Raw genomic sequence first — 22,838 nt, 5'->3', positions numbered from 1 at the left:
CATGTCTGGTATATGGAGGCTGGGTGGTATATTAGTGGTGTAGCAGGTGGTGTCAGGTCATGTCTGGTATATGGGGGCTGGGTGGTATATTAGTGGTATAGCTGGTGGTGTAAGGTCAGGTCTGGTATATGGAGGCTGGGTGGTATATTAGTGATGTAGCTGGTGGTGTAAGGTCAGGTCTGGTATATGGTGGTTGGGTGGTATATTAGTGGTGTAGCTGGTGATGTAAGGTCAGGTCTGGTATATGGAGGCTGGGTGATATATTAGTGGTGTAGCTGGTGGTGTAAGGTCATGTCTGGTATATGGGGGCTGGGTGGCATATTAGTGGTGTAGCTGGTGATGTAAGGTCAGGTCTGGTATATGGGGGCTGTGTGGTGTAGCTGGTGATGTCAGGTCAGGTCTGGTATAAGGGGGCTGGGTGGTTTATTAGTGGTGTAGCTAGTGATGTAAGGTCAGGTCTGGTATATGGGGGCTGGGTGGTATATTAGTGGTGTAGCTTGTGATGTAAGGTCAGGTCTGGTATATGGAGGCTGGGTGGTATATTAGTGGTGTAGCTGGTGATGTAAGGTCAGGTCTGGTATATGGAGGCTGGGTGGTATATTAGTGGTGTAGCTGGTGGAGTCTGGTCTGGTATATGGGGGTTGGGTGGTATATTAGTGATGTAGCTGGTGGTGTAAGGTCATTTCTGGTATATGGGGGCTGGGTGGTATATTAGTGGTGTAGCTGGTGATGTAAGGTCAGGTCTGGTATATAGAGGCTGGGTGGTATATTAGTGATGTAGCTGGTGATGTAAGGTCAGGTCTGGTATATAGGGGCTGGGTTGTATATTAGTGGTGTAGCTGGTGGTGTAAGGTCAAGTCTGGTATATGGAGGCTGGGTGGTATATTAGTGGTATAGCTGGTGGTGTAAGGTCAGGTCTGGTATATGGAGGCTGGGTGGTATATTAGTGGTATAGCTGGTGGTGTAAGGTCATGTCTGGTATATGTGGGCTGGGTGGTATATTAGTGGCGTAGCTGGTGATATAAGGTCAGGTCTGTTATATGGAGGCTGGGTGGTATATTAGTGGTGTAGCTGGTGATGTAAGGTCAGGTCTGGTATATGGGGGCTGGGTGGTATATTAGTGGTGTAGCTGGTGGTGTAAGGTCATGTCTGGTTTATGGAGGCTGGGTGGTATATTAGTGGTGTATCTGGTGGTGTAAGGTCATGTCTGGTATATTGGGGCTGGGTGGTATATTAGTGGTGTAGCTGGTGGTGTAAGGTCATGTCTGGTATATGGGGGCTGGGTGGTATATTAGTGGTGTAGCTGGTGATGTAAGGTCATGTCTGGTATATTGGGGCTGGGTGGGATATTAGTGGTGTAGCTGGTGGTGTAAGGTCATGTCTGGTATATGGAGGCTGGGTGGTATATTAATGGTGTAGCTGGTGGTGTAAGGTCATGTCTGGTTTATGGAGGCTGGGTGGTATATTAGTGGTGTAGCTGGTGATGTAAGGTCAGGTCTGGTATATGGGGGCTGGGTGGTATACTAGTGGTGTAGCTGGTGGTGTAAGGTCATGTCTGGTATATGGAGGCTGGGTGGTATATTAGTGGTGTAGCAGGTGGTGTCAGGTCATGTCTGGTATATGGGGGCTGGGTGGTATATTAGTGGTGTAGCTGGTGATGTAAGGTCAGGTCTGGTATATGGAGGCTGGGTGGTATATTACTGGTGTAGCTGGTGGTGTAAGGTCAGGTCTGGTATATGGGGGCTGGGTGGTATACTAGTGGTGTAGCTGGTGGTGTAAGGTCATGTCTGGTATATGGAGGCTGGGTGGTATATTAGTGATGTAGCAGGTGGTGTCAGGTCATGTCTGGTATATGGGGGCTGGGTGGTATGTTAGTGGTGTAGCTGGTGATGTAAGGTCATGGCTGGTATATGAAGGCTGGGTGTTATATTAGTTGTGTAGCTGGTGGTGTAAGGTCATGTCTGGTATATGGGGGCTGGGTGGTATATTAGTGGTGTAGCTGGTGGTGTAAGGTCAGGTCTGGTATATGGAGGCTGGGTGATATATTAGTGGTGTAGCTGGTGATGTAAGGTCAGGTCTGGTATATGGGGGCTGTGTGGTGTAGCTGGTGATTTAAGGTCAGGTCTGGTATAAGGGGGCTGGGTGGTATATTAGTGATGTAGCTGGTGATGTAAGGTCAGGTTTGGTATATGAGGGCTGGGTGGTATATTAATTGTGTAGCTGGTGGTGTAAGGTCAGGTCTGGTATATGAGGGCTGGGTGGTATATTAGTTGTGTAGCTGGTGGTGTAAAGTCATGTCTGGTATATGGGGGCTGGGTGGTATATTAGTGGTGTAGCTGGTGGTGTAAGGTCAGGTCTGGTATATGGAGGCTGGGTGATATATTAGTGGTGTAGCTGGTGATGTAAGGTCAGGTCTGGTATATGGGGGCTGTGTGGTGTAGCTGTTGATGTAAGGTCAGGTCTGGTATAAGGGGGCTGGGTGGTATATTAGTGATGTAGCTGGTGATGTAAGGTCATGTCTGGTATATGGGGGCTGTGTGGTATATTAGTGGTGTAGCTGGTGGTGTAAGGTCAGGTCTGGTATATGGGGGCTGGTTGGTATATTAGTGATGTAGCTGGTGATGTAAGGTCAGGTCTGGTATATGGGGGCTGGGTGATATATTAGTGGTGTAGCTGGTGGTGTAAGGTCAGGTCTGGTATATGGAGGCTGGGTGGTATATTAGTGGTGTTGCTGGTGGTGTAAGGTCAGGTCTGGTATATGGGGCTGGGTGGTATATTAGTGGTGTAGCTGGTGGTGTAAGGTCAGGTCTGGTATATGGAGGCTGGGTGGTATATTAGTGGTGTAGCTGGTGGTGTAAGGTCAGGTCTGTTATATGGTGGCTGGGTGGTATATTAGTGGTGTAGCTGGAGGTGTAAGGTCAGGTCTGGTATATGGAGGCTGGGTGGTATATTAGTGGTGTAGCTGGAGGTGTAAGGTCAGGTCTGGTATATGGAGGCTGGGTGGTATATTAGTGGTGTAGCTGGTGGTGTAAGGTCAGGTCTGGTATATGGAGGCTGGGTGGTATATTAGTGGTGTAGCTGGTGGTGTAAAGTCAGGTCTGGTATATGGAGGCTGGGTGGTATATTAATGGTGTAGCTGGAGGTGTAAAGTCAGGTCTGGTATATGGAGGCTGGTTGGCATATTAGTGGTGTAGCTGTTGGTGTAAGGTCAGGTCTGGTATATGGAGGCTGGGTGGTATATTAGTGATGTAGCTGGTGATGTAAGGTCATGTCTGGTATATGGGGGCTGTGTGGTATATTAGTGGTGTAGCTGGTGGTGTAAGGTCAGGTCTGGTATATGGAGGCTGGGTGGTGTATTAGTGGTGTAGCTGGTGGTGTAAGGTCATGTCTGGTTTATGGAGGCTGGGTGGTATATTAGTGGTGTAGCTGGTGGTGTAAGGTCAGGTCTGGTATATGGAGGCTGGGTGGTATATTAGTGGTGTAGCTGGTGATGTAAGGTCAGGTCTGGTATATGGGGGCTGTGTGTTATATTAGTGGTATAGCTGGTGGTGTAAGGTCAGGTCTGGTATATGGAGGCTGGGTGGTATATTAGTGGTGTAGCTGGTGATGTAAGGTCAGGTCTGGTATATGGAGGCTGGGAGGTATATTAGTGGTGTAGCTGGAGGTGTAAGGTCAGGTCTGGTATATGGAGGCTGGGTGGTATATTAGTGGTGTAGCTGGTGGTGTAAGGTCAGGTCTGGTATATGGGGGCTGGGTGGTATATTAGTGGTATAGCTGGTGGTGTAAGGTCAGGTCTGGTATATGGGGGCTGGGTGGTATATTAGTGGTATAGCTGGTGGTGTAAGGTCAGGTCTGGTATATGGGGGCTGGGTGGTATATTAGTGGTATAGCTGGTGATGTAAGGTCAGGTCTGGTATATGGGGGCTGGGTGGTATATTAGTGGTATAGCTGGTGGTGTAAGGTCAGGTCTGGTATATGGGGGCTGGGTGGTATATTAGTGGTGTAGCTGGTGGTGTAAGGTCAGGTCTGGTATATGGGGGCTGGGTGGTCTTAGATTGAGTCTGATTGCAGGTGGGTGCCTTGTGCCCCCTCTCTCGGTCTCATCCCTCCTAATTGTTGTGTGTCGGTGTATAATCCTTTCTCCCTTGGAGTCTCTGTTCTTCGCTCTTGATCTCTGCTCTATTTCTGGCCGTCCCCCAGTTGATGAATGGTCTCTCAGTCACCGCTGAGCACCACCTCTAACCTTCTCTCTCGTCCTCTCACACTCAGGGTGTAGCCTCGTGTCCAGGCCCGGCGCCCCCCCAGTGTGAGTTGTGCCCTCGCTCTGTGTTGTGTATCTCTGTGGCCTCGTGTACTTGGTGGCTTTGTGCCTGTAGCTGTGTGTGCCCACAGTGCCATCTGCTGTGGCTGTGTAGTCACGTAGTGCAGTGCTGTCGTGGGCCTCTCCACTCCTGTGTGTGGCATTAGATTACAGGTGTAAAAAGATAGCACATGGGGCGGAGCTGCATTTCTCTCCTGTGGGGGCTGCGTTACTCACTGGTGTGGGGGTGAAGTTCTGTTTCTCACCTGTGTGTGAATGGGTGCAAAGCTGAGTTGTTCACCTGTAGGGGGGCGGGGGTGAAGCTGCGTGGTTTACCTGTAGGGAGGCGGGGGCGGAGATGCGACGCTCACCTGTGGGCAGGGGCGGAGCTGCGACGCTCACCTGTGGGCAGGGGCGGAGCTGCGACGCTCACCTGTGGGCAGGAGCGGAGCTGCGACGCTCACCTGTGGGCAGGGCCGGAGCGGCGACGCTCACCTGTGGGCAGGGGCGGAGCTGTGACGCTCACCTGTGGGCAGGAGCGGAGCTGCGATGCTCACCTGTTGGCAGGGGCGGAGCTGCGACGCTCACCTCTGGGCAGGAGCGGAGCTGCGACGCTCACCTGTGGGCAGGGGCGGAGCTGCGACGCTCACCTCTGGGCAGGGGCGGAGCTGTGACGCTCACCTGTTGGCAGGGGCGGAGCTGTGACGCTCACCTGTTGGCAGGGGCAGAGCTGCGACGCTCACCTGTTGGCAGGGGCGGAGCTGCGACGCTCACCTGTGGGCAAGGGCGGAGCTGCGACGCTCACCTGTGGGCAGGGGCGGAGCTGCGACGCTCACCTGTGGGCGGGGGCGGAGCTGCAACGCTCACCTGTGTTCAGGGGCGGAGCTGCGATGCTTACCTGTGGGCGGGGCGGAGCTGTAACTCTCACCTGTGTTCAGGGGCGGAGCTGCGACGCTGACTTGTGGGCAGGGCCTGAGCTGCGACGCTCACCTGTGTTCAGGGGCGGAGCTGCGATGCTCACCTGTGGGCAGGGGCGGAGCTGTGACGCTCACCTGTGGGCAGGAGCGGAGCTGCGATGCTCACCTGTTGGCAGGGGCGGAGCTGCGACGCTCACCTCTGGGCAGGAGCGGAGCTGCGACGCTCACCTGTGGGCAGGGGCGGAGCTGCGACGCTCACCTCTGGGCAGGGGCGGAGCTGTGACGCTCACCTGTTGGCAGGGGCGGAGCTGTGACGCTCACCTGTTGGCAGGGGCAGAGCTGCGACGCTCACCTGTTGGCAGGGGCGGAGCTGCGACGCTCACCTGTGGGCAAGGGCGGAGCTGCGACGCTCACCTGTGGGCAGGGGCGGAGCTGCGACGCTCACCTGTGGGCGGGGGCGGAGCTGCAACGCTCACCTGTGTTCAGGGGCGGAGCTGCGATGCTTACCTGTGGGCGGGGCGGAGCTGTAACTCTCACCTGTGTTCAGGGGCGGAGCTGCGACGCTGACTTGTGGGCAGGGCCTGAGCTGCGACGCTCACCTGTGTTCAGGGGCGGAGCTGCGACGCTCACCTGTGGGCGGAGCTGCGACGCTCACCTGTGGGCGGGGGCGGAGCTGCGACGCTCACCTGTGGGCGGGGGCGGAGCTGCGACGCTCACCTGTGGGCGGGGGCGGAGCTGCGACGCTCACCTGTGGACGGGGGCGGAGCTCACCATGTGCTCATCTTGTACACTGAATATAACGTGGGGTCACGTGTCACTACCAGCTCTTATAGACAGTGAGGCGCTCCACATTGTGGAGTCCTAGGGGATAATATTCGGGATTTGCGGTTACATCAGCGGTGGATTAACCGGAATCTTTCCTTTTCTCTGGGACATTATGTGCTGTAAATACTGTATTATCTTTTGCTCTGTGATTGGTGGCGGCACCATCAGTTGCTTAGCAACCTGCTGCTCCGATGGACAGAAATGTAACTCCCAGGATTTGTCTGGAAGCTGCAGGAAAACTCGAGTTTCAGCTCTGTGGAGGATCAGGGTAGGAGGCATCGATTGGAGCATCCTGATGATGTCACGGCCTCTGACCTCACTCTGCTGCTCGTGGTGATGATGATGTCACGGCCTCTGACCTCACTCTGCTGCTCATAGTGATGATGATGTCACGGCCTCTGACCTCACTCTGCTGCTCGTGGTGATGATGATGTCACTGCCGCTGACCTCACTCTGCTGCTTGTGGTGATGATGATGTCACGGCCGCTGACCTCACTCTGCTGCTCGTGGTGATGATGATGTCACTGCCGCTGACCTCACTCTGCTGCTCGTGGTGATGATGATGTCACTGCCGCTGACCTCACTCTGCTGCTCGTGGTGATGATGATGTCACGGCCTCTGACCTCACTCTGCTGCTCGCGGTGATGATGATGTCACGGCCGCTGACCTCACTCTGCTGCTCGTGGTGATGATGATGTCACGGCCGCTGACCTCACTCTGCTGCTCGTGGTGATGATGATGTCACTGCCGCTGACCTCACTCTGCTGCTCGTGGTGATGATGATGTCACAGCCGCTGACCTCACTCTGCTGCTCGTGGTGATGATGATGTCACAGCCGCTGACCTCACTCTGCTGCTCGTGGTGATGATGATGTCACAACCGCTGACCTCACTCTGCTGCTCGTGGTGATGATGATGTCACTGCCGCTGACCTCACTCTGCTGATCGTGGTGATGATGATGTCACAGCCGCTGACCTCACTCTGCTGCTCGTGGTGATGATGATGTCACGGCCGCTGACCTCACTCTGCTGCTCGTGGTGATGATGATGTCACAGCTGCTGACCTCTCGCTGCTGCTAATGGTGATGATGTTTTCATAGCCGCTGACCTCACTCTGCTGCTCGTGGTGATGATGATGTCACAGCCGCTGATCTTACACTGCTCCTCGTGGTGATGACGATGTCACGGCCGCTGACCTTACACTGCTGCTCGCCGTGATGATGTCACAGCCGCTGACCTTACACTGCTGCTCGTGGTGATGATGATGTCACGGCCTCTGACCTTGCGCTGCTGCTCACGGTGATGATGATGTCACGGCTGCTGACGTTACACTGCTGCTCTCGGTGATGATGTCACGGCCTCTCACCTTACACTGCTCCTCGCGGTGATGATGATGTCACGGCTGCTGACGTTACACTGCTGCTCGCAATGATGATAATGTCATGGCCTCTGACCTCACGCTGCTGCTCACGATGATGTCACTGCCGCTGACCTTACGCTGCTGCTCGCAGTGATGATGATGTCATGGCCACTGATCTCATGCTGCTGCTCTTGATGGTGTCACTGCGGCTGACCTTACGCTGCTGCTCGCGGTGATGATGTCACTGCGGCTGACCTTACGCTGCTGCTCGCGGTGATGATGTCACTGCCGGTGACCTTGCACTGCTGCTCGCGGTGATGATGTCACTGCCGGTGACCTTGCGCTGCTGCTCGCGGTGATGATTATGTCACTGCCGCTGACCTCATGCTGCTGCTCACAGTGATGATTATGTCACTGCCGCTGACCTTATACTGCTGCTTGCGGTGATGATTATGTCACTGCCGGTGACCTTGCGCTGCTGCTCACAGTGATGATTATGTCACTGCCGGTGACCTTGCGCTGCTGCTCGTGGTGATGATGATGTTACAGCCGCTGACCTCATGCTGCTGCTCACAGTGATGATGATGTCACGGCCGCTGACCTTACACTGCTGCTCTCGGTGATGATGTCACAGCCGCTGACCTCATGCTGCTGCTCACAGTGATGATGATGTCACTGCCGCTGACCTCATGCTGCTGCTCACAGTGATGATGATGTCACGGCCGTTGACCTTACGCTGCTGCTCACAGTGATGATGATGTCACGGCCGCTGACCTTACACTGCTGCTTGCGGTGATGATGATGTCACGGCCGCTGACCTTACACTGCCGCTCGCGGTGATGATGATGTCACAGCCGCTGACTTTACGCTGCTGCTCACAGTGATGATGATGTCACGGCCGTTGACCTTACGCTGCTGCTCGCGGTGATGATGATGTCACGGCCGCTGACCTTACGCTGCTGCTCACAGTGATGATGATGTCACGGCCGCTGACCTTACACTGCTGCTCGCGGTGATGATGTCACAGCCGCTGACCTCATGCTGCTGCTCACAGTGATGATGATGTCACTGCCGCTGACCTCATGCTGCTGCTCACAGTGATGATGATGTCACGGCCGTTGACCTTACGCTGCTGCTCGCGGTGATGATGATGTCACGGCCGCTGACCTTACACTGCTGCTTGCGGTGATGATGATGTCACGGCCGCTGACCTTACACTGCTGCTCGCGGTGATGATGATGTCACAGCCGCTGACTTTACGCTGCTGCTCACAGTGATGATGATGTCACGGCTGCTGACCTTACACTGCCGCTCGTGGTGATGATGATGTCACAGCCGCTGACTTTACGCTGCTGCTCGCGGTGATGATGATGATGTCACGGCCGCTGACCTTACGCTGCTGCTCACAGTGATGATGATGTCACGGCCGCTGACCTTACACTGCTGCTCACGGTGATGATGTCACAGCCGCTGACCTCATGCTGCTGCTCACAGTGATGATGATGTCACTGCCGCTGACCTCATGCTGCTGCTCACAGTGATGATGATGTCACGGCCGTTGACCTTACGCTGCTGCTCACAGTGATGATGATGTCACGGCCGTTGACCTTACGCTGCTGCTCGCGGTGATGATGATGTCACGGCCGCTGACCTTACACTGCTGCTTGCGGTGATGATGATGTCACGGCCGCTGACCTTACACTGCCGCTTGCGGTGATGATGATGTCACAGCCGCTGACTTTACGCTGCTACTCACAGTGATGATGATGTCACGGCCGCTGACCTTACACTGCCGCTCGTGGTGATGATGATGTCACAGCCGCTGACTTTACGCTGCTGCTTGCGGTGATGATGATGTCACGGCCGCTGACTTTACGCTGCTGCTTGCGGTGATGATGATGTCACGGCCGCTGACCTTACGCTGCTGCTCACAGTGATGATGATGTCACGGCCGCTGACCTTACGCTGCTGCTCACAGTGATGATGATGTCATGGCCGCTGACCTCATGCTGCTGCTCAGTGATGATGTCACGACCCCTGACTTTACATTGCTGCTGGTGTAAGCGATTTATGCCGCGCTGTGGACGACTCGCTCCTCTTTTGCGCATTATCTGCTGGGCTTTAGGTCAGGGTCTGGTAATCCCCGAATGCACACAGCATGCCGTGTGGGGGATTACGACATGATTGGATAATCCTGGGATTAGTGGGGGCTGAGGGATTTTGTGCGGGAGATTAGAGGAGGAATCGGCACACAGCTGGCTTCTGATCTACGGGCCGCGCTAATGCCCCGATCCGGTGTCCTCTGAGGCTCCTAGTGAGGGCCCCTGGGTAGCGGCCACCCAGGCAATGTCACATGACTGATGGGTTCCCCCTGGGACTTTCTTGTTCTACATGGCATTGCTGTATAATAAGCTTGCGCCGCATGGGGCGAGGGTCCGGCCTGGTGGTTATTTGCATTTTTTAGCAATGCCCTTATTGGGGGGGCCGGGAGAGCGTCACCATCTCAGAATTAATGGTGCCCTGGCACTAGGGGTAACCAGGGACCAATCAGAGCAGGCCGCGGACTGACTGATGCCTTTATCTTCAGTGGTGTGGAAGAATGTGTGCCCACCCCCAGTATTCAGCAATGTAGGTGATAGGGGGTCAGGTGGTGGCACCATACGAGGCTGGTACCATCCGTGATCACCCGCTGTGGACGTGCGGTGTCACGTTCTGTACATGTACCGGTTATTATATCCTTCCCCATCGTTCCCTTCGTCCCCTCCCGGCTCCATCCCCCTCCTTCCATTGTTTACATGGAGAAGTGATGATGTCACTGTGGTTACCTGGCAACCATAAGGATAAATCTGAGTGAGTGGGTGGTTGCTAGGGAGCGTGATCCTTGGTTTCCTTAGTTACTGAGCATCTGGCTCTGTATGAATGATACGCCTGACTATCTCCGCGTGTTCGGGGAATCACACCGGAATTTGGGGATGAAGAATGAGGGATCCAGACGTTTACACATTCTGCTCACCCCCATCTCTCTCAGCCCCTGGCCACCATTGCCATGTTGGATCTTCAGCACGGCATCCATTGCTGGAGGTAAAATCTGTCACCTAGCAACAGCGCTGAATAGATAGAGAACCGGCTACCATGGCAACAAGTTTCCTCGCAGCCTGAGGACCACCGGGTAACCCCTTGAGTGCTGTGGAGATGCAACAGTTTGTTCATCTTGTGAATTACAGAGTCTTTCGTGCCTCCCCCACCGCCTTACAGGTGGTAAATTCCCCAAAACCGGTACACCCTCAAACGTCAACCCTGCTACATCTTCTGTGCCGCCGTACACACCCGTCCCAGCCGCATCTGTGCCGCCGTACACACCCGTCCCAGCCACATCTGTGCCGCCGTACACACCCGTCCCAGCCGCATCTGTGCCGCCGTACACACCCGTCCCAGCCACATCTGTGCCGCCGTACACACCCGTCCCAGCCGCATCTGTGCCGCCGTACACACCCGTCCCAGCCACATCTGTGCCGCCGTACACACCCGTCCCAGCCGCATCTGTGCCGCCGTACACACCCGTCCCAGCCGCATCTGTGCCGCCGTACACACCCGTCCCAGCCGCATCTGTGCCGCCGTACACACCCGTCCCAGCCGCATCTGTGCCGCCGTGCACACCCGTCCCAGCCGCATCTGTGCCGCCGTACACACCCGTCCCAGCAACATCTGTGCCGCCTTACACACCCGTCCCAGCCACATCTGTGCCGCCGTACACAACCATCCAAGCCTCAACTGTGCCGCCGTACACACCCGTCCCAGCCTCATCTGTGCCGCCGTACACACCCGTACCAGCCGCATCTGTGCCGCCGTACACACCCGTCCCAGCCGCATCTGTGCCGCCGTACACACCCGTCCCAGCCGCATCTGTGCCGCCGTACACACCCGTCCCAGCCGCATCTGTGCCGCCGTACACACCCGTCCCAGCCGCATCTGTGCCGCCGTACACTCCCGCCCCAGCCGCATCTGTGCCGCCTTACACTCCCGCCCCAGCCGCATCTGTGCCGCCGTACACACCCGTCCCAGCAACATCTGTGCCGCCGTACACACCCGTCCCAACCTCATCTGTGCCGCCGTACACACCCGTCCCAGCCTCATCTGTGCCGCCGTACACACCCGTCCCAGCCACATCTGCGCCGCCGTACACACCCGTCCCAGCCACATCTGCGCCGCCGTACACACCCGTCCCAGCCACATCTGCGCCGCCGTACACACCTGTCCCAGCCACATCTGTGCCGCCGTACAGTCATGGCCGAAAGTGTTGGTACCCATGAAATTGTTTCAGAAAATGAAGTATTTCTCCCAGAAAATTATTGCAATTACACATGTTTTGTTGTACAAATGTTTATTTGTGTGTATTGGAACAGCAGAAAAAACGGAGGAAAAAAGGCGAATTGGACATAATTTCACACAAAACCCCAAAAATGGGCCGAACAGAATTGTTGGCATCTTTCCAAAATTGTGGGTAAACAGATTTTTTCAAGCCTGTGATGCACGTTCACACTCACCTGTGGCAAGTAACAGGTGTGGGCAATATGAAAATCACACCTGAAACCAGATAAAAAGGGGAGAGGTTGACTAAATCTCTTCATTGTGTGTACCACAGTAAGCATGGAGAACAGAAAGAGAAGAGAATTGTCTGAGTACTTGAGGACCAACATTTTTGAACGATATCAACAATCTCAATGTTTCAAGTCCATCTCCAGAGATCTTGAGGATAAGCAGCCCCAATCAAGTTCCAAAGAAAATCAAGCTGTCCTGCAGGCTCAGGGTGTATTATTGTTAGCACAAACTATCCATCCACATTTGAATGAAATGAAACGCTATTACAGGAGATCCAGGAGGACCCCACTGCTGACATAGAGACATAAAAAAGCTAGACTGCAGTTTGCAAAAATGTACTTGAGTAAGTCAAAATCCTTCTGGAAAAGCGTCTTGTGGACAGATGACACCAAGATAGAGCTTTTTGGTAAAGCACATCATTCTACTGTTTAACAAAAATGAAATAAGGCCTACAAAGAAAGGAACACAGTACCTACAGTCAAATATGGTGGAGGTTCAAAGATGTTTTGGGGTTGTTTTGCTGCCTGTGGCACTGGGTGCCTTGATTGTGTGCAAGGCATCTTGAAATCTGAAGATTACCAAAGGATTTTGGGTTACAATGTAGTGCCTAGTGTCAGAAAGTTGGGTTTGCGTCCTAGGTCATGGGTCTTCCAGCAGGACAATAACCCCAAACATACTTCAAGAAGCCCCCAGAAATGGATGGAAACAAAGCGCTGGAGCATTTTAAAGTGGCAGCAATGAGTCCGGATCTAAATCCCATTGATCTCCTGTGGAGAGATCTTAAAATTGCTGTTGGGAGAAGACGTCTTTACATATGAGAGAAGTTTGTAAGAAGAGTCGTCCAAAATTCCAGGTGAGAGGTGTAAGAAGCTGATGGTTATAGGAAGCGATTGATAGAAGTTATTTATTCCAAAGGGTGTACAAACAAATATTAAGTTGAGGGTGCCAACAATTTTGTCCAATTTTGTGTGAAATTATGTCCAATTTGTCTTTTTTTTCTTTTTTTTTGTGTTATTCGAATACACAAAGGAAATAAACATGTGTATAACAAAACATGTGTAATTGCCATAATTTTCTAGGAGAAATACTTCATTTTCTGGAACTATTTCAAGGGTGCCAACACTTTCAGCCATGACTCTACACCCATCCCTGCTACATCTGTGCCGCCATATACACCCATCCCTGCTACATCTGTGCTGCCATATACACCCATCCCTGCTACATCTGTCCTGTCATATACAGTACAGATCAAAAGTTTGGAAACACCTTCTCATTTAAAGATTTTTCTGTATTTTCTTGACTATGAAAATTGTACATTCACACTGAAGGCATCAAAACTATGAATTACCACATGTGGAATTATATACTTAACAAAAAAGTGTGAAACAACTGAAAATATGTCTTATATTCTAGGTTCTTCAAAGTAGCCACCTTTTGCTTTGATGACTGCTTTGCACACTCTTGGCATTCTCTTGATGAGCTTCAAGAGGTAGTCACCGGAAATGGTCTTCCAACAATCTTGAAGGAGTTCCCAGAGATGCTTAGCACTTGTTGGCCCTTTTGCCTTCACCCTGCGGTCCAGCTCACCCCAAACCATCTCGATTGGGTTCAGGTCTGGTGACTGTGGAGGCCAGGTCATCTGGCGTAGCCCCCCATCACTCTCCTTCTTGGTCAAATAGCCCTTACACAGCCTGGAGGTGTGTTTGGGGTCATTGTCCTGTTGAAAAATAAATGATGGTCCAACTAAACGCAGACCGGATGTAATAGCATGCCGCTGCAAGATGCTGTGGTAGCCATGCTGGTTCAGTATGCCTTCAATTTTGAATAAATCCCCAACAGTGTCACCAGCAAAGCACCCCCACACCATCACACCTCCTCCTCCATGCTTCACGGTGGGAACCAGGCATGTAGAGTCCATCCGTTCACCTTTTCTGCGTCGCACAAAGACATGGTGGTTGGAACCAAAGATCTCAAATTTGGACTCATCTGACCAAAGCACAAATTTCCACTGGTCTAATGTCCATTCCTTGTGTTCTTTAGCCCAAACAAGTCTCTTCTGCTTGTTGCCTGTCCTTAGCAGTGGTTTCCTAGCAGCTATTTTACCATGAAGGCTGCTGCACAAAGTCTCCTCTTAACAGTTGTTGTAGAGATGTGTCTGCTGCTAGAACTCTGTGTGGCATTGACCTGGTCTCTAATCTGAGCTGCTGTTAACCTGTGATTTCTGAGTCTGGTGACTCGGATAAACTTATCCTCAGAAGCAGAGGTGACTCTTGGTCTTCCTTTCCTGGGACGGTCCTCATGTGAGCCAGTTTCTTTGTATCGCTTGATGGTTTTTGCAACTGCAGTTGGGGACACATTCAAAGTTTTCCCAATTTTTCGGACTGACTGACCTTCATTTCTTAAAGTAATGATGTCCACTCGTTTTTCTTTACTTAGCTGCTTTTTCTTTCCATAATACAAATTCTAACAATCTATTCAGTAGGACTATCAGCTGTGTATCCACCAGACTTCTGCACAACACAACTGATGGTCCCAACCCCATTTATAAGGCAAGAAATCGCACTTATTAAACCTGACAGGGCACACCTGTGAAGTGAAAACCATTTCCGGTGACTACCTCTTAAAGCTCATCAAGAGAATGCCAAGAGTGTGCAAAGCAGTCATCAAAGCAAAAGGTGGCTACTGTGAAGAACCTAGAATATAAGACATATTTTCAGTTGTTTCACACTTTTTTGTTAAGTATATAATTCCACATGTGGTAATTCATAGTTTTGATGCCTTCAGTGTGAATATACAATTTTCATAGTCATGAAAATACAGAAAAATCTTTAAATGAGAAGGTGTGTCCAAACTTTTGGTCTGTACTGTACACCCATCCCTGCTAGATCTGTGCTGCCATATACAGCCATCCCTGCTACATCTGTGCTGCCATACAGCCATCCCTGCTACATCTGTGCTGCCATACAGCCATCCCTGCTACATCTGTGCTGCCATATAAAGCCATCCCTGCTACATCTGTGCTGCCATATACAGCCATCCCTGCTACATTTGTGCTGCCATATACACCCATCCCTGCTACATCTGTGCTGTCATTTACACCCATCCCTGCTTCATCTGTGCTGTCATTTACACCCATCCCTGCTACATCTGTGCTGTCATATACACCCATCCCCGCTACATCTGAGCTGTCATATACACCCTTCCCTGCTACATCTGTGCCGCCATATACAGCCATCCCAGCTACATCTGTGCTGCCATATACAGCCATCCCTGCTACATCTGTGCTGCCATACAGCCATCCCTGCTACATCTGTGCTGCCATACAGCCATTCCTGCTACATCTGTGCTGCCATATACAGCCATCCCTGCTACATCTGTGCGGCCATATACAGCCATCCCTGCTACATCTGTGCTGCCATACAGCCATCCCTGCTACATCTGTGCTGTCATATACACCCATCCCCGCTACATCTGAGCTGTCATATACACCCTTCCCTGCTACATCTGTGCCGCCATATACAGCCATCCCAGCTACATCTGTGCTGCCATATACAGCCATCCCTGCTACATCTGTGCTGCCATACAGCCATCCCTGCTACATCCGTGCTGCCATACAGCCATTCCTGCTACATCTGTGCTGCCATATACAGCCATCCCTGCTACATCTGTGCTGCCATATACAGCCATCCCTGCTACATCTGTGCTGCGATACAGCCATCCCTGCTACATCTGTGCTGCCATATACAGCCATCCCTGCTACATCTGTGCTGCCGTATACACCCATCCCTGCTACATCTGTGCTGCCATATACAGCCATCCCTGCTACATCTGTGCTGCCATACAGCAATCCCTGCTACATCTGTGCTGCCATATACACTCATCCCTGCTACATCTGTGCTGCCATATACACTCATCCCTGCTACATCTGTGCTGCCATATACACCCATCCCTGCTACATCTGTGCTGCCATACAGCCATCCCTGCTACATCTGTGCTGCCATACAGCCATCCCTGCTACATCTCTGCTGCCATATACAGCCATCCCTGCTACATCTGTGCTGCCATATACAGCCATCCCTGCTACATCTGTGCTGCCATTTACACCCATCCCTGCTACATCTGTGCTGTCATATACAACCATCCCTGCTACATCTGTGCTGTCATATACACCCATCCCTGCTACATCTGTGCCGCCATATACAGCCATCCCAGCTACATCTGTGCTGCCATATACAGCCATCCCTGCTACATCTGTGCTGTCATATACACCCATCCCTGCTACATCTGTGCTGTCATATACACCCATCCCTGCTACATCTGTGCCGCCATATACAGCCATCCCTGCTACATCTGTGCCGTCATATACACCCATCCCTGCTACATCTGTGCTGCCGTATACAGCCATCCCTGCTACATCTGTGCTGCCGTATACAGCCATCCCTGCTACATCTGTGCTGCCATACAGCCATCCCTGCTACATCTGTGCTGCCATATACAGCCATCCCTGCTACATCTGTGCTGCCATATACAGCCATCCCTGCTACATCTGTGCTGCCATACAGCCATCCCTGCTACATCTGTGCTGCCATATACAGCCATCCATGCTACATCTGTGCTGCCATACAGCCATTCCTGCTACAAATGTGTTGCCATATACAGCCATCCCTACTACATCTGTGCTGCCATACAGCCATCCCTGCTACATCTGTGCTGCCATATACAGCCATCCCTGCTACATCTGTGCTGCCGTATACACCCATCCCTGCTACATCTGTGCTGCCATACAGCCATCCCTGCTACATCTGTGCTGCCATATACAGCCATCCCTGCTACATCTGTGCTGCCGTATACACCCATCCCTGCTACATCTGTGCTGCCATACAGCCATCCCTGCTACATCTGTGCTGCCATACAGCCATCCCTGCTACATCTGTGCTGCCATATACAGTCATCCCTGCTACATCTGTGCTGCCATATACAGCCATCCCTGCTACATCTGTGCTGCCATACAGCCATTCCTGCTGCATCTGTGCTGCCATATACAGCCATCCCTGCTACATCTGTGCTGCCATACAGCCATCCCTGCTACATCTGTGCTGCCATATACAGCCATCCCTGCTACATCTGTGCTGCCGTATACACCCATCCCTGCTACATCTGTGATGCCATACAGCCATCCCTGCTACATCTGTGCTGCCATATACACCCATCCCTGCTACATCTGTGCTGCCATATACACCCATCCCTGCTACATCTGTGCTGCCATATACACCCATCCCTGCTACATCTGTGCTGCCATACAGCCATCCCTGCTATATCTGTGCTGCCATACACCCATCCCTGCTACATCTGTGCTGCCATACACCCATCCCTGCTACATCTGTGCTGCCATATACACCCATCCCTGCTACATCTGTGCTGCCATACAGCCATCCCTGACAGATATGTACTGCTGTACACATCCAGCCCTGCGACATCTGTAGCGCATAGTAGTTTGGTGTGATCGGCAGTGTTGTGCCCCTCCCGGTAGGATGGTGTGGACACTGCTGTTGTGCCGCTGTTTGTTAGCGGGTGGATGCTGATGCGGGAGATAAGAGGCGCCTGCTGCTTATCCCACTTTCCATGGAGCAGGGCTGAGCGTTTTTTGGGTATGGGGGATTTGGGGTGACAATATGGATTGTGTATCCGGCTTCACTCTCTGTCCAGAAATATCTAAAATGAGAAATATCTAAATAATCAGAGACGAGCAGCGTCAGAGGAGAGGGTGCAGCCTCTAATTATATCCCATGTGACACCTTCCTGTTATTCCGAGTGTTAATTAAACACAGAGGCTGAAATAGCAGATGTGCAAGAGATTAATTTACCAGGTACAACATGACACCTCATACACTGACACTGTGATACCCTGCGATACTGTATACACTGCCAGTGCGGAGCACACCGTCACCTCATACACTGTGTGACATCTGATACACCAAAATACCATGTCACACCCAGGCAAATAAATCCTGTTACATACTGGCGCGAAAAATACAGTGTGACTCTCATACACTATATATGTCATAGATGTAATTGTAAAATCTATAAAGCATCTCATAGTGAACAGTGAATCCAGGCTTAATTATAACCTGGAAAGGGAACAAAAGTTAGCACTCTAAGACACCCCACATGACCCTGGTGCAGCTGGGACCCTTCTGCTCTGAATAGGTAATTAAAGAGGGCTATCTGATGGATCGCAGACAGGAAGTCCAGGCAGAGCTTGCAGAAGAGTTTGGGAGGCGACAGATTTATGACCTGTGAAGATGCCTTATGTCCCTTGCCACCAGTTGTGAGGAGAGCAGCCACGGAATCACGCAGATATCCCACCGCTGCCACCAATTTGTCAAGAGCCGACACTCCGCCACCTCCAATCGCCGCCTCCAATTAAGCCATGCTTCACTGTTCACTATGAGATGGCTTTATAGATTTTATAATTACATCTATGACATATATAATATACAGTGTCATGCTCGTACACCTGAGTATTCTATGACATATATCTGTACATTCTGAATGTCACCGGTGTCTTTTTCTTTTGTTCTAGATGAATCGGCCAATTCAGGTGAAACCCGCAGACAGCGAGAGCCGAGGAGGTAGACTGCCCATTCTGAAACTGTTACACATGTCCTACCTAATTCACACAAGTATGCCCGGGCCTCCTCCTGTATGTCCAGGCCTCCTCCTGTGTGTCCGGGCCTCCTCCTGTATGGCTGGGCATCCTCCTATATGTCCAGGCCTCCTCCTGTATGTCCGGGCCTCCTCCTGTATGTTCAGGCCTCCTCCTGTGTGTCCGGGCCTCCTCCTGTGTGTCCGGGCCTCCTCTTGTATGTATAGGTTCAGGCCTCCTTCTGCGTGTCTGGTCCTCCTCCTGTGCTCTGGTGTGTCCGGGCCTCCTCCTGTGTGTCCGGGCCTCCTCCTGTGTGTCCGGGATTCCTCCTGTGTGTCCGGGATTCCTCCTGTATGTCCGGGCCTCCTCCTGTGTGTCCGGGCCTCCTCCTGTGTGTCCGGGCCTCCCCCTGTGTGTTCGGGCCTCCTCCTGTGTGTCCGGGCCTCCTCCTGTATGTCCGGGCCTCCTCCTGTGTGTCCGGGCCTCCTCCTGTGTGTCCGGGCCTCCTCCTGTGTGTCCGGGCCTCCTCCTGTGTTTCTGGGCCTCCTCCTGTGTGTCTGGGCCTCCTCCTGCGTGTCTGGGCCTCCTCCTGTGTGTCTGGGCCTCCACCTGTATGTATCATCACCTACAGTCCTGCTCATCGTTATTGGCACCCATGAAGTGTAAGTACATAATAAGGAACATCTCCTGAGAAAAATGAATCAAGTGAAACAGTTTTTTGTAAACAATTTAAGACCTCTCATAGTTCAGTGTCTTTTTCCTGGAAGGTCGCGAAGTCACATTGTGTGGGAGAAATAACAAAGGGGACCACAAGCCTCCCATGAGGCAGCCCCTCCCCCTCAAGCCAGGCCTTCCATCTGACTCTCAATAACTGCTTATATCTTTTGTACCCCTATTATTGTGTTTGCATCTCTGAACATTATGTATAACCCTTATGTATATAGTGTATTGTCTAGTGTGCCCTTAAGGTGATTAAATATATAATTTAACATTGGGCTGCTCTTTTATCTTGATTCACGAACTTTCACGGACCTTTTTTGGTCCAATGAACACGCTACCGGTCCTAGCGTGAATTATATCTAATAGAAACTGGTGGCAGCTCTACCAGGCCGACAAGGTCCTGCTTCACTGGGGCTAGTGAAGGGGCTTCTCAGCCTGTCACCAGTGTGAGCGAGTGTGCTGCCATGTCAATGACTGAGTGGACCACCTCTTCTCACTCCCGGTGTCTTCCTGTACCCGTGTGGACAGGGGGTGTCTGTGTAGAGCAGTACCAATCTGACCTTGCGCGTCCCTGAGGGGGTGCAAAGGGCAGATCCGTATCACGTGATCTGTCTGACGTAATTGTGACATCAGGCAGTTGGCGAGGTGTGGATTCGTCACAAGTGGTGGCACCGGTGGGATTCTGCGGGATCTCTCTGGTGCCATTCTTCACATGTGGCAGCGGTGTGGGATTGAGATAAGTGTGTGTGAGTGTGGAACGCATCCTCACAGACACTAAAGACTGCCAGTTGTAGCTTTTGCTGCTGGAGTCTTAAAATCAGCTCAGCACTAGACAGTCTGAGAGCAAATACTGTAAGGGGTGTGGGTGCATCAGGTTGCAGTTTGGTATCAGTGACCATAGAGTGCAAGGATGGCCAGTGGCACCAGGGGCAGGACCAAGGAGATGGCCAATCCTCCGGATGGTGGGGCGGAGGTGGAAGACTGTCGCTCCAGAAGAAGGGGAGTCCCGCCTAGGTTCCCCAGAGAGACAGTCGCCCGTGTTCGGTCCCACAGTGAGCCACCCACCACCTGACCATACCCCCAGCCGGGCAGGCTCTGACACCCTCATGCAAGTTGCCCTGGCAAGTCTCCAGGCTAGGGACAAGGCCACCTTCGAGACCCTCATGGCGGAATGTCAGCGGGAACGCGAGCACCAGTAAAATATGCTTCAGCTCTGGCTGCAGACCCCAGCCAGTATTGAGTCCCCTGAGATCCGAGTCCCAAAGATACAAGTGGAGGACTTCCCCCTGCTGGACTTGGACACTTTCTTGCTGGCATTTGAAAAAAACTGCCACCAGTACCATCTGCCTGAGGACCAGTGGGTCCGGTTTTTAACCCCTCGCCTTAGGGGTAAGGCCCTGGAAATCTTTAGGTACCTGCCCAGTGAGATCACCCTGAGCTATGAGGACATAAAGCAGGCTCTGGTCTGGCCGTACAACTTGACCCCTGAGACGTATTGGAAGAAGCTCCGGAGTATACAGCGGGGTCCTGCAGACAGCTGGGTCGATCACATGTGGGCCCTACTGAGAGCCGTTGACCAATGGACCACGGGACTGGAGCTCACCATCGTCCAACAGCTGAAGGAGCTCATCGCAACTGAGCAGTTTCTGTGGAACTTCCCGGAGGACCTCCAACAGAACCTCCGTGACCGGAAGCCAAAGGGGGCCTCTGCAACAGTGACACTTGCTGACGAGTACTCCAACAACAGGACTCCAGAGGTTAAGAAACTTGCTGCATAGAGAGGGAGTAAGCCGAACGCGGTGCCTGCTGCCTACCCATGCTTTCCTCTCCACGCCGGTAGGGGAACCCCAACTGTGTCAACTTTGCAGACAGCCGGGCCACTTCAAAGCCATGTGTCCCCAGCGCCAGAAGGGCCCGTCCCAGAAACCGTCCACTGATTTGTGTGTGAGTAGGGGTGGTGGGAATTCCCTTGACAACCTTCAGACCATCACCATAGGCCACGCCAGGGTCATGGGACTGCGACCTGAACTGGTGTCGCCCCAGGGTTTGATACCTGGGAAAACTCTCGCCGTCTCCGGGATTGGAGGCGTCGAGCCGCCGCTGCCCGTCGCCAAGGTGTATTTGGACTGGGGCGCTGGGAGGGGAGTGCGGGAGGTGGGGGTAACTCCAAACATTCCTGCGAGTGTTTTGCTTGGGAGAGACTGGGGGCTTCTAGTGTCCCACTATGTGGCCACTGAACCCCCAAGGCCTGACCCTCCAGACAACTTCATGTCCACCCCTGTTGATGCTAATGTTATTAACATGCCTACTGATGGGGATGTGGGGGGTGGGGGGATCAATCAAGTCAACTGTGATAAGGCCTTAGAGTATGGCCAGCCTGTATGCTGGAACAGTTTGTCCTGTGAGGTTGTCACAGAAGAGACAGACATGGGGCAGACCGCTGCGGAGGGGGAGCATGCCATGGAGGGCGGGGCAGTCCCAGGAGAGGTAGGGCTCCCATGTAAGGCCACATGGCAGGGTTCCTTCACAAACGGGGTGTCAGAGGGCCAGGGTAGTCCTTTTAGACCGGCGACTTGGTCAGAAGTAGAGGCAAAGCGGGCACTACCCGCAGTCACAGCGGCCGTGGCCATTGTCAGTCACGCGCAGTGGTGGCACCCGGGCCCCAGGGGCCCCTTGGGAGTCCTACGGATTCTCCCCTTCCGACTAAGTGGCTGCCAGGTCAGACGGAGGCCAGGAGATGGGTCCCGGGGAACTCGACAGAAGACGTGGCAGTCTCGTCTATTCTGCCCACGTCCAGTCAGGGGTTTCAGGTGGTGTTGGAGACTGACGACAGCCCGAAAGCTCTTAAGGAGCAGGCGGTACAGCCTCCCTCAGACTCAGACAACGAGCGGGTGGTCTGGGACCAAGGACGGCTGTAACTGGTAACGGTCCAGCAAGGTTTACCGGAGGTGTGGCCCAGGGACTGACAGTTAATGGTACCCTATCCGTTCAGGGCGAACTTGTTGCGGATGGTGCACAAGATTCCAATGACCGGACATCTAGGGATCACTAAGACCAAGGTCAGGCTAGCCCAGCATTTCTACTGGCTGACAAGGTGGCCACCGCCTTACTGGAGATTTTCTCCCGAGTGGGTTTTCCCCAAGAAATGCTCACCGGCCGGGGGACCCAGTTCATGTCGCAGCTGATGGAGTCCTTCTGTAAGCAAATAAAGGTGCAACATCTGGTGACCAGACCGTTCCACCCACAGACCAACGGCCTGTGCGAATGGTTCAATGACACACTGAAGCAGATGCTAAAGATGTTGGTCGACTCCCACGGGCGCGACTGGGAGCAGTACCTCCCACACCTGCTATTTGCCTACCGGGAGGTTCCACAGGCCTCAGCGGGGTTCTCCTCCTTTGAGCTCCTGTACGGCCGTCGTGCGCGAGGCCCCCTGGCTCTGGTGAAGGAGGTCTGGGAAGGGGACTTAGCC

General features: G+C 52.9%; 1 protein-coding gene across 4 annotated transcripts in view; it reads left to right on the top strand.

The window, feature by feature from the left end:
• Window positions 1-22,838, top strand: part of CELF3 (CUGBP Elav-like family member 3) — a 172,843-nt gene that overhangs the window by 100,717 nt on the left and 49,288 nt on the right. For 3 of the 4 annotated variants that reach the window (XM_073637353.1, XM_073637351.1, XM_073637352.1), the window contains exon 3: window positions 18,584-18,632. In XM_073637353.1, coding sequence (XP_073493454.1) covers window positions 18,584-18,632 — 49 coding nt within the window. Of the gene's footprint in view, window positions 1-4,269; window positions 4,307-18,583; window positions 18,633-22,838 lie in introns of all 4 variants that reach the window. The other variant, XM_073637354.1, reaches the window with a different exon arrangement.

Source organism: Phyllobates terribilis, unplaced genomic scaffold (assembly GCF_046119375.1).
Source record: "Phyllobates terribilis strain yellow unplaced genomic scaffold, ASM4611937v1 Scaffold_6__1_contigs__length_29720123, whole genome shotgun sequence".
Classification (NCBI taxonomy): domain Eukaryota; kingdom Metazoa; phylum Chordata; class Amphibia; order Anura; family Dendrobatidae; genus Phyllobates; species Phyllobates terribilis.
The sequence above is the reverse complement of the archived record's forward strand: the minus strand, read 5'-3'. Positions and strand labels throughout refer to the sequence as shown.